Raw genomic sequence first — 12,131 nt, forward strand, 5'->3', positions numbered from 1 at the left:
AATTACTGGATTGTGACTACTACACTTCTTGGGGGTAAAGCAACTGCCTACCTGCTGCTGCCTATCCTTACAGGCCGTCTGGCTACTGAAGGGAGCTTTTAGCAAGTGGCACTGCAGGTAACAAGCTGTAGTTTTTGTGGATGGAGCTGTTGTGTGATGTTTAGTAGAACTTCTCCTGAGGCTCAAGTCAGCCCAGGGTATGGTAAAGTGATTCACTGGCCTTAGTGACAGGGCCAATTTAAATCCTTTCCTGTCTATGCTGTGGCTCATTTACTTAGGAACAGTCTGACAGAAACTGTTTTAGACTTACTGCATGCTAGGCTGGTGAAAGATCAAGAGGTGTAGGAGCAGGAACAGCATATGCCTTTCTTGCTGTTAAAACCTGTGTATTTTAGAACTATAGCTATGTTAATCTAGAGAAGACTGGATTGCATTAGACACTGGAGGGACAATGTCTTCCTGCCCTTTGGGGAGGAGTATCTGTCACCCAAACAATCATTTGTCACATAGTATTGTAGTGCTCCTTTTTCTTAATTAACAGTCTTATTTCTCAGATTCTACAGCTGAGCTTTAAACTGTAGTTAGTGCTTCGGCCAAATCAAGAGGAAAAAAAGCCCTATTATAATTTTTCTTTTGCTGCCAAGTTCAGGGATTCATTCATGCTATATTATTTGTACTGAACCATTAAACATCAGCATCTGTACAGAGTACTTATGCAGAATAGGAAACTGTATGGACTTAGCTGTTATTGAAAATAACAATACTAATATCTATTGTGATAGTGTGGGTGGTTTTCTAATAATGACAGTGTAAAACTTCTGGGCAAGCAATTGCAACTCTATCCCTATACTGGACAGATCTCCAAGGGTTTTTTTCTTTGAATCCACCTTGCACTACCAATACTTTCAATTAAACTTCACAAGCCTCTGTCATGTTGACTATAAAATACATAACATGGTCCACAAATGGGAAATGAGTCTAAAATTAAACCAATGATCTTAAAACATAGTAGATACAGGAACTGAATCAAAGAATCAAGAAATTATTGAGGTTGGAAGAGACCTGTGGGTACATCTGGTCCCAAGCCTTGCTCAAGCAGAGACACCCAGAGCAGGGTGCCCAGCACCGTGGTGGCTTCTAAGATCTCCAAGGAGGAGATTCCATAGCCTCTCTGGGCAACCTGTGCCACTACTCCATTGCCTGTACAGCACAGAAATGCTTCCTGATATTCTGAGGGAGCCCCCTGTGTTTCAGTTGCTGTCCATTGTTCTTGTCCTGTCACTGGGAACCACTGGCCAGCCCATCTCTGTCCTCTCTGCACCCCCCCCCCCCCCCCCCCCCCCCCTTCAGGTATTTATAGAGGTCTCCCACAAGTCTCCTATTCTCCAGGCTGAACGGCCCCAGCTCTCTCATCCTCTTGTTGTAGGAGAAATGCTCTATTTCCTTTATCATCTTCATAAGCCCTCCGTTAGACTCTTTCCAGTACGCCCATGTCTTTCTGCCACGGGGGCCCTGAACTAGACACAGGATGACAGGTGTGGCCTCACACCTCCCTCTACCAATGAATTTTGGACACTTTTTTTTTTTAATTTTTATTTATTAGTTGTCATTCTTTGACATGATGAATACTTACAGCAGTATGTTAAAAAAAGATACAATTAAGTCTCTTGGCATCACTGCATAGCAGTCACAGCATTTTCACACAATCTAGTGCTTCCTTTTAGAATGATGCATATGGCAAATATACGCACATATGTGGGCTGATTCTTGGTCCCGGTGAAGTTGGTGGGACCAGTGTTTGGCCCATAGAGTCGTACAAGATATGTGAATATGTATATATAAAACGCTTTACAATAAACATGACATATACAGTCTTGATTTCAGAGATAAGCAGAATATATTTTTACATCCAAGTCAAACTTATGCTCTGCACTGAAAGTTTATGTACCTAAAATATTGGATGACTTATAGAAACAAATAATAGAGTAATAGTTTGCACCAATCAAAATAATTTTGACACGTGTTCATGGCATGAAGCTTGCCTTGTGTTTTTGTTGTATTTTGTTTAGGTTTTGGCATGGATTTTTCTTCTTCTTTTTAAATTTTATTACTGAGTCTGTGGGTGGTGGTGTCAGAAGGAGAGTGGGAGAATTTTAAGGAGAGCTTATCTGATAGAATAGAAGGCTATAGATGATGTCTGGTATCTGATACCTGAAAATAAAACGAGTGTTTCTCCTTTCCAAGAAGAGTCCATTTGGAAGGGCTCGTAGGCAGTCCATCTCTGTTTTGATGGAAACTTCTAATAGAAAGTTCAACCAGAGTTGAGAAAAGCTGTTAAGACAGCTGTGCAGTTTGAGATGTAGATTATTCCATTTGCTGTGGTAGCAACCTTCTCACTGATCGTTCTGGGAGAGTTTGATTTTCTTAATGAAAACCAATAGTCCACATGAAAAGAATAGATTTACGATTTAGAGAGATCGTCTGGAGGTGCTACTTAACGTCAGCTACTCATCTGTCTGTTTCTATTTCTTATACATTTGTTATAGTTCTTGTTTTCCCATTTTGGTTGGTTTCTGGAATGTCAGCCCTTAGAAACCCAAAGGCAGGTCAAATCTTTACTTAATGAAAGTGCATAAGTATATATTGTTCTAACCAATGTAAAAATGTCGCTTATTACCACTCTTAAAAAAAAAAAAAAAAAAATCAGAATTTGCCTCTTTGAAATGATGAAACTGGTTTTAATTAATTGAATTGTATTTGTGTGGCATTGTTAGAGTATGTTATGCTTGTTCTTAGCAATTATCTGCTTCCTTCGTTACATATTTGAAAAACCCAACTCAGTTCTAAAACTGCAGTTTTTTTTTAACTGCGGTGGCCCAGTAGCAAAGAAAAATGATCTATAAAGTCTTTCTGTAAAGTGGCTAATAGGGCTGCTAGGGTAACGATCCATAGACTTTGAATTGTCTGCACATACATTTTTTTCCATTCTGTTCATACACTGTACTGTTGGCATCCTTGGGGAGAAATCCCAGCCCCAAAATGTTCTCTAAACTACTAGATAATACCAAGCACTTACCACACCAAGCATTGGTGTTTCTGAATTGGCTGTAGCAGGTACGGTTTGGCTTATTTTCTGGAGAATCGTATAAGGTAGTATTAAAGTTGGAAAAGACCTCTGAGATCATCTAGTCCAACCACAGACCCCAGTGAATCTGGTTGCCAGACATCTGTTGCCAGAGCCTGATTTTTTTTTTTCAGTTTTTGTCTAGAGCACCTGTGGCAAACTGGTCTAGGCCCAAACTTGCGTAATGGGTTTGCCTTCCAACTACAGAAGCGTTTCTGGAGCCACCTATTTTGAGCACTGTTTCATTAGATAGGGTGACTGAAATCCAGCAAGAACATTAAGTGCACCCAACCTCAACCCTGAACAAAACAAACAGCAACAGCAAAAAACCCTGTTTGTTTTAAGAGCAGCTTTTCAAAGTTTATTAGGAAGATTTAACTTGGTAAGAGCAGTCTTGTAATAGGCCCCTTAGGCTCTAATTACAGAAAAAAACCTTGGATGCACTGTAGCTGTAACAGAACTTGACATGCACTAAGCTCTCCTGTTGGACCTATTTTCTGGATGCTCCTCAGCAGCACATTTCTGTCAAGAGCTTTTTATGCTGCTAGGCACCGGCTTTATTTAACTAAACCTCAGAATGCTTTAAAAAATTCTTTGAACTAGATGGAAAATGGCTTCAATTTTCTTAGTATAAAAGACAAAACAAGGGAAATTATATTTTTTTGTATGTACTTAAGTGCTTGTAGGCAGCCCATTACACTGCTTGTATAATGTCCTAATAATTGTCCTAGATCTGTCATGAAGAAATAGCTATCTAAAAAGCTGTAGAGTGGTAATGCTCCCACCTCCACCATCAGGTGGTTAAGAATGCATTTATGTCCTATAGTTAGAAGTAATTTAATTCTACCACAGCTCCTTCTCTTTGACTGTTATGATGCATCTAATGTATGAGTTTTGTTTAGAAGAGAGAGGAAGGAGACTTTTCTGTTACTCATAGCTAGTGATTTCCACCTTCCTATTTCTCTGAGTTTCAGTCCTTTTCTCTGAAGATACGTGTCCAGTGAATTAGTAGAATAAAGCATCCTTTACTAAACCTTGTGCTTTTTGTTTTCCTTTAAGCATGTTAGTCACCTTACGATCGTGAAGACTTTGTCTAACAAAGTCAGTGTTTCCTGTAACTAAAAACAAATTCTACCCCTGCAACTGCCTAAGTAAGCATTATTTGTCTCAAACACCAACTTAAATAGTGCTTTGTTGGTCTGTCCAAAGACACTTTCTCTAAACGTGGTTATATGGCCATACCAGTCAGTTCTTTTGGAAAACAGCTGTGCTGACTTGATGTGCTGAGGGTTTCCAGCAATGCTGCGCTTTGCTCAAACAATTAACTCCTTTGGGGAGAGAGCGCAATTGCTTTGGTGCAATGCAGTAGTGCTCAAGAATGCAATCTCAGTGAAATCATGGAAGCTTAAGGGAAGCGTCATACAGAATGAGCTGAGGCTGTTTATGACATAAGTAGGGCCATGTATCTTTCAGAAAAATGAACGTAGCGTTCATAGAATTCCTCAACCACTATGACAGTTATGAGGATTTTCCTTAACAAACAGCTGACTTGAAAGCATTTTTTCCTTCAATGAGTGAGACAGATCTAGCAGTCGGTTGAAGGTTTTTCTTTCTTCTTTTTTTTCTTTTAATAAAAAGAAAAATACAACTGCATTTATATCCTGGTTATCTAAGTAAGAGAATATAGGGGGGAAAGAACCCATCTCCACTACAACATCACTTAAGGAAACAGCTGGACACCAGAATTATTAGCATGTCGTGCTTCTTAGATCACTATGCTATTTAATAAAAATTCACTCTTGAATAAATGTTAATCTGATTGAATTGTTGAACTGTGGTTGTTGCTGTGGGCTTCTGGCTTTGCTTGTTTGTTTTGAACTAAAACTTCAGGCTCTGTGAAGCCTTTGCCTATACTGAATGTACAGGGTGTTACAGTTTAACAGCACGGATCCATATGGAATGTGTTTGAAGTTTTCAAGAAGTTATCCTGCCAGACTTCATTCCTTAATGACCTGTGATATACCTTTGATAGTGGAAAGGCAGTACAGAATTGTATCTTGTGATCATATGATTTTGGCAGCTATCAGAAAATGAAGGATGCTAAAAGTTAAGGCTTTTATCCACAAACAATGGTGAATATTAATAAACTCTATACCATATTTACAAATGGTTTCTCTTGTATTAAAACTAACAGTATTCTGTTCACAGTGCCAATGTTTTTTACAGGTAGCAATCCCACAATACTCCAGTATTTTGGCATGGGAATCAGTAGCGTCTCATATTTACAGAAAATGTACACACATGAATATAAACACGTTACTTGAAACAGTACTCAAAAGGTAGATCTGTTCGTGTTTCAAAGGGTTAGACTGTACAACACCTTCCCTTTCATTTGCGAGGGAATACTGTTCCTTGCAATGAGAAGATGCCCGTCTTTTATCCAAAGTGGCATAAAAATGATTACCAAAATCAGCCTTGTTACACTGGAGTTGTGTACACGGAGTTGTGTAACTTCAGTCCAAAGTTTACAACATCTGTTTAGTGCACAGAATACAAAAGTTAAAAAGGTTTTTATTTTAATTACTAAAATAACCAGATTCTCTCTGCCCTCTGTGAGCGCTGTCTCATTCAACCAGTGTCCTCTGGGTTCTGAAGATGCTGGTGGTTTCATGTGCAGCCCAGCTGCCAGACTGGAAAGCGTATGGCGCTCTGGGCCTATGTACATATGTCACAGTATGACTCATGGTAAATGAATGCATAACCAAGAGTGCCTCTATCCTTCCCTGTTCTCTCAGTAATCCTCCCTGCTTCATGGCAGCAGTAACTGGCTCGGCTTCAGCTCTGCTGGCTGGACCTGCATTCGAGCAGTTCATGATCTGAAGTGATGGATGGCATCGGGCGTGTGCAGAATGAAGAGAGGGGAGAGGAAGATGGAGATCCAGAAAGGAACCAGCAGAACCATGGGTTTGTTCATAAGGACCCTTACGGCGTCTGCTTTGCTGTTTCTTCCCTTTCCATGGTCTTGACAACAGGCTCCCAGCTCCTCAGGATTTTGCTTGCTGCTGTGATCAAGACGAAGATAGCAGTGCTATAAGGAAAAGTGCAAAGCTGCCACTAAGGAGTTTCTTCTTCATTTAAAGTCTGTTCCTGGCTGTCAGTTACTTGACCTGAGTGGTCATTGCTCCTACTACTGCTGTGTTGCTTATGGAGCAAACTCCTCCACTTTGCCTTGTTCCTCCTGAGATGGTTTAACATGTTTTCAGATAAGGGGGTATCTCCTGTAAACTGGGCCCACCTCTCAAAGAGTGGCTCTACAATGTACGTCATGAACCCTAGGGAAAGAGAGTACAGCAGGTGAGGAACAAATTCATTCCCTGAGTGCATTATCCCCCGCAGAGTTCCTCAGCAGAGTACAGTGCTACAAGTTGTGAAAACCTTGAAGAGAAATGACAATAAACCTTCAAGCAACCATCAGTTCCTCTTGAAACAAGCAACTTTTGACCAGCACACATCACCGAGATTGGAATCTGTCTGTCTGGGGTAAGCTCGGGGAGAAGAAAAAACTGACACTGGTTTTTAGTGCCAACTTTTAGTTATTCTAGAAAAAGGGGAACAGGTTCCCAGCCACAGCTGTGCATGAGATATGAGATGAGCTGTAGTGGTGTCTAAGCCCCTTAAAGTGTGTGAAGTTATTGCTGCAAAAGCAGTGAGTGCTGCTGTGGCTATTCTGCTTCCTATTCCGGAACCTTCTAGGCTGCAGTAGCTGGGGGCATCTGAATACTGTCCTATACATCATAAATATCTTTTGTACTGCAGAGTGCAGACAAGGACAGCAGTTGAGATGTCTGTGCTGGCCTTTAATATCACATGGAAAGACTATGCAACAGCTTCTCTAAGTCAGAAATAGGTCTGTTCTGACCTGCTGAGGAGTGACCTTAGCATGGGGTTGTATTGTATACAGGGAAAGCTTGTATTTAAGTTAGTGTACTTCTAGCAAAATTGCTGATAGATGAAAACAAATTGAAATAAAACTTCTAAGTCATAAACTGCAGTTTGATTTCAACAAAATTGAGTTCATTTCAAAGCCCACTTTAGTGTATGACTGCATCCTTGCTTTTATATGGGGACAGACAAACGGTAGCAGGTTTATCTGCATATGGCATCTGCAGTTTGCTGTAACAATACAGTTGATACAGTTGGGTTGAGACAACTTACTTTAAATTAGTTTCTGGAAGAGGAAGATAAACACTTTAGAAGCAATTATTCTGGTGTGAGATAGGTAGTATTTAATGGTTATACAGCTGTCTGCTTAACATCCCATGCATATGGTGTGAAACTGCAAATGCATTTATGGAAATGCTAACTACAAATAACCACTGAGCTGCTGAGTGTCATCTGCAAACACTGCCATGGAAACTTGTTCGTTGCTTGAAATCAATCTGCTGTCCAGCAAGGGGAGGCTGTGGGGATGGCAGCGTGCAGCACAGAGGAGAAGAGAAAACTGCTCAGTGCTCTGCAGGCAGTGCATCAGGCTTTATGGAGGACAGCTCAAATCTTTTTAAAAAGAAGGGAAGATGAAGAAACTGGAGTTGCTGCCCTGACTCAATGCCCTCAGATACTCAGAGAACTACTAAGGCAGCAATGAATATGGCCTGAAGGCTCTTAATGAATCTTCCCATGTTCTGCACTGGATTCTGCAAGAGCATCATACTGTGGAGTGTTTACAAAGAATCTGTGGGAAACTGGACAGGAAAATAATGGTGTTGCTACTTTAAATGAGAGGTTTTGCAGCGTGCTTAGCAGTTGTGGGGATGCTTTTCCCTCATCGTCCCAAACAGCCAAAGTATTCCACAGAAATAAGCTTGCAACTGGCTGATGACGCATTTGAAACAATGTCATGTGTCAACTGATGAAGACAGCAAGGAGTCAATCCTAGATCAGGTGTTCAGTATTCACAAAGCTGATTGACCTTTGCTGCTGATTCACTGGGTTTATGTTGCAGATGGATTTTATCACATATCGTGTTTCAGTTTCTGTTTGAGCTTGTGCCACGCTGAGATAAACACAGAGGAGACAGAATGAAGCTAATACTTACCAATCTGAATGCTTGGTATTGTATCCTTCTGTTGATTACAAAGTGGGCTTATTTCCAGTTCAAATTTTTGTTCCAGGTCACCTACAACATTAAAAAAAAAAAAAGAAAAAAATTTCTGCTACTTTTGTCTCCATACCTGCATCAGACTCATACAATGACTGCAGCTGTTTTGAGCAGTTTGAACCTGGCACCAGTGAGAACTACGTTAAATGTCCAACTATGCCTTCTTTTTCTTCAAGGTATCAGAGAAACTGAGTAAGCATGCAAAGAAGAAAAATCTTACTGACTTTTGAATGAACATTAAATGTAAGCACTTAAGTATTTTGGGAATCTTCCTTTTTAAGATAGCTGCAGTACTGCAGTGTGGGTTGCTACTGTGTGCTTGTGAAAACTGCTGTTGAAGGATGATGGTGCCTGCAGCCCACAGCTGTGTCTGCACTAGTAAACTACTATAAACCAGAGCAACAATTCATGTGTCAAAAATCATAGGACTGAGGTTATAAATGTGAAAAAAGGATGAAATTCAAGTTTGTCTTACATTTGTGTCATATGTAGTTGGGTATGGGGGCTATGTTTATGCTGAACTTGCATCACTAATTTCCCTTGGTAGTCCAGGAAATCCTTACAGACAAAGTGGTTGACTGACCTCTTTGCACCTTTCACAACACAATATGGGATCAAGTGAAGGATGATATTTCTGGGTGTGAACCTGGAACTGTCCTGAAGACTCCTGGAGTGACTAGCCCACATTCTGCTTTAAACTGTTGACGAACAGCTGGGTGAGGGATCTGCTCACCCTAGCTGCCACCCCACTTGCAGCAAAATTGACCAAATTGGGCACTGAGACAATGCTTAAAAGCAGTCAGTAGAAACTGCTCCTGCAGTTGCAGAAAGGATCATACAGGACACTTCCAAACACAGCTGGCTTCCAGCCTGATCAAGTAGCTGGTGACCCTGCACACAGCAGGCAGGTTGAAACTAGATGATCGTTGTGGTCCTTTTCAACCCTGGCAATTCTATGATAGCTAAGAACATTAAAACATGTTTCTTTTGTGCCTAAAGGCAATGGATAGCAATGATCACACAGATACTGGAGCGGCAGGAGAGGACCACAGGTCAGCTGCATACAAGAACTCAGCAGCAAAGCAGCTCTGATTGCTCCAGTTGAAGATGCTGTTGCCATGCAGACACCTGTCTCAGGGGGGAGATTTGGTTTCCACATGCAAGCATTAGCCCATTAAAAGATTGCTGCAAATTAGTGTTTTTTTTTTTTAAACACAGTGAGTGGAACGCTCTTCTTTTGTGTTTGTTTACACTCTCAGAGACACTACCAGGCTGCAAATCTTTGGGGTACAGACCCTTTCCTACCTATGGCACAGCTGTGTACAAGCTGTGCTGTTCTGCTTGTCTATTTTATTTACTAATAAGGATACTGCAAGTGCTGTTTAGAAGAAATGTATCCATAAATAACATCATGCTAGAGCAGACAAAACATTGTATTCAAACTGAAAGAAACATTCTGCTCCATATCTACTGTTTGTGTTTAAAAGCACTTTTATTTTATACCCACTAGTGGACAGTTTTGACTTGACTGTTTTACTGCCACTCAGCCTATATAGTCTTGTACATAGCATGTGCATTTCTAAGCCTTACCTTTCTCTCTGTTGCACACACAACTGAGTCTTAAATGTGAGGGGATTGTTTTCATTTTAACTAGATTGTTAGGAAATACCAGGGAAACATTTTGAGCTTCACAAACAATCAAATGCTATTAAAATGGCATTAGAAATGTTTTGTAAAAAATAATAATAATAAAAAAAAACAAAACAAAACAGCTCAAACTTTTGTATGCACAACAGGGGGAAAATTAAACAGTGCACTAATTCTGGTATTAACTGCCTCATCTGTAGTTAAAAATCAGACTAGAAGAGCAATGGTTTTAAATGTCACAAAAAAAAAAAAAAAACCTTCTAGACCCAGCATTGTTTTTAAGGACGTAGAGAGGTCTAAAATAATATATATTATTTTAAGTAATAACGGTATCTGACTATATGGGTTTTTTTTTTTTTTGGTGTACATTCACTAGGATTATGTAGCCACCAGTGACAGTCAAACTGTGTTTTTTGTACATTCTCCCACATAACTGCTCTTATTTTCCTTGTACAGCTCTAACTGGTCTACACGTAGTGCATATAACTGGTCTCAGAGGTGTATTTTAGAAATTCTGCTGGCGTGTTTGGAGTCTTGGGGAAAAAGGAAAAGTTTGCAAGAGCTGAGGCTACTGCCTTTCTTAGCATGTCCCTCAAGGCCCTAAAGATGTGGTATGGGACAACTGGGGCCTTGCCCTCATATCTTAGCTATACATCTGATGACACAAACCCACATCCTGCAATTTGCTTCTGTTACTGCAAAAGCATCGAAGTCAAAGACATTTCACCAGCTTAAACTGACACTGGCCAAAAATTAACTCGTCCTATTTGTCCTTGCTTGTTAGTGCTATGGACTAACTGTACCAGGTACCAGCCCAAATGTTGCTTAATAATTCCATACAGCAGAATTTTAACTGAATGGAGTGCTCTTCCAGAATTTGTACTGCTTGCCTGAGGCTCTCAGGATGCTGCAAACAAAGAATTTAGCAGTGATTAAACTCTGCTGTACCCTGTCCGTGTTGTAGCACAGCATGACCTTGCCTATGCAGATAGAGCCAAATGGTGCAATTACTGTGTTTAAAAAAAGCCCTGCATGACTGAGCGCTCTGCAGGGGTCTGAAGCATTTGCAATAGGTTCTAGCAGAGCACTGGCTTGCCTACTTTGTTCCTGTAAGCTGTGTGAGGGGGCTTGCCATGCTGGGGAACTGCTTTTGAACTCTCTACGTTTGTACGCAGAAGAGTGTGTCATGTTTGGGGAAACTCAGAGGGTGAGATTCCTGTAGGAGTTGTAGTGAGAGTCTGAACAGTGAGATAAAACACAGCGGCTGGTGGGATGATTCAAGGCCAGGCTGGATGGGGCCCTGGACAGCCTTATCTAGTGCCTGATTTAGAGGGTGGCAACCCTGCCTGTAGTGGAACTAGATGATCCCTTCCAAACCAAGCCAGTCTGCGATTTTAGTGTACTGTAGCCCTGACATGGTTTCAGCTTGGAAATGCTAAGGCTTGTCTTCTCAGTGAGGAGACAAGCTGTGAGTTCCTCTGTGAAATTTAAGAGCTGAGATGCAGCACACTGTGAGAGGATTTGAGGCCTGAGGCAGGCTGCCTCCATGTAGCAGCTCTGTGTCCCGAGCAGAGGGCAGGGGCTGACCTTGGCGGTAGAACTCCTCGCAGACCCTCTCGCTCCACTGCTTGCTCAGCTCCCACAGCCGGCAGGGGTTGCAGATGTCAGCACACTTGAGTGCAATCTGAAAGTGAAGGAGAAAAGTGGTGGTGAGAAGAGATTGAGAAGAGAGGAGTGCTTCAGTGGTAAGTCTGCAGTTGTGAAACTCCCAGGCCTCGCTAGCAAGAAGGGTTAAAATCACCTGTTGGGTGCTGAGTCTCACCCAAATATGCCTTTTGAGGAAAGAGCATTTACTTCAGCTGCAAACAAACCTTTCATTCAGCCCTCTGGTTTACTGCAGTGAGAACAAGAGGAGGGCCAAATTCCAAGATGGCAAAATCTTCTGGATATTCCCTGCTAGGAGCAAGCCAAGACAAGCTGCAGGCTGGCTCCTGCAGATTGCCTGGCTCAGCTCCATGTGGATGCTGAGGGAAAGACGAGCCAAGCCTGTGTGAGACCATTCGGGCGTCGCTTCCCTGTGGTCTGAGCGACCTCTCATCTCACTTTAGTTACACTTCATTTTAATGTCTGTGTGTTTTCCTTTACAACACTCAGCACAGGGCCCTCTGCATTGCCTCTGTCTGGCGTTCACTTAGCTAACTA

At 41.4% G+C, this 12,131-nt stretch overlaps 1 protein-coding gene across 4 annotated transcripts in view; it reads right to left on the bottom strand.

The window, feature by feature from the left end:
• Positions 1-1,576: 1,576 nt before the first annotated feature.
• PDE7B (phosphodiesterase 7B) overlaps positions 1,577-12,131 on the bottom strand; it is a 167,635-nt gene continuing 157,080 nt past the window's right edge. For all 4 annotated transcript variants that reach the window (XM_085217245.1, XM_085217244.1, XM_085217243.1 and 1 more), the window contains 3 exons: positions 11,517-11,613; positions 8,220-8,300; positions 1,577-6,456 (listed from right to left, as the gene is read on the bottom strand). In XM_085217245.1, the coding sequence (XP_085073371.1) occupies positions 6,239-6,456; positions 8,220-8,300; positions 11,517-11,613 (396 nt within the window). In that variant the 3' untranslated portion in view covers positions 1,577-6,238. The remainder of the gene's footprint in view (positions 6,457-8,219; positions 8,301-11,516; positions 11,614-12,131) is intronic.

The sequence above is a fragment of the Meleagris gallopavo genome, chromosome 2 (genome assembly GCF_905368555.1).
Source record: "Meleagris gallopavo chromosome 2, MGAL_WU_HG_1.1, whole genome shotgun sequence".
In the NCBI taxonomy this organism is placed as follows: domain Eukaryota; kingdom Metazoa; phylum Chordata; class Aves; order Galliformes; family Phasianidae; genus Meleagris; species Meleagris gallopavo.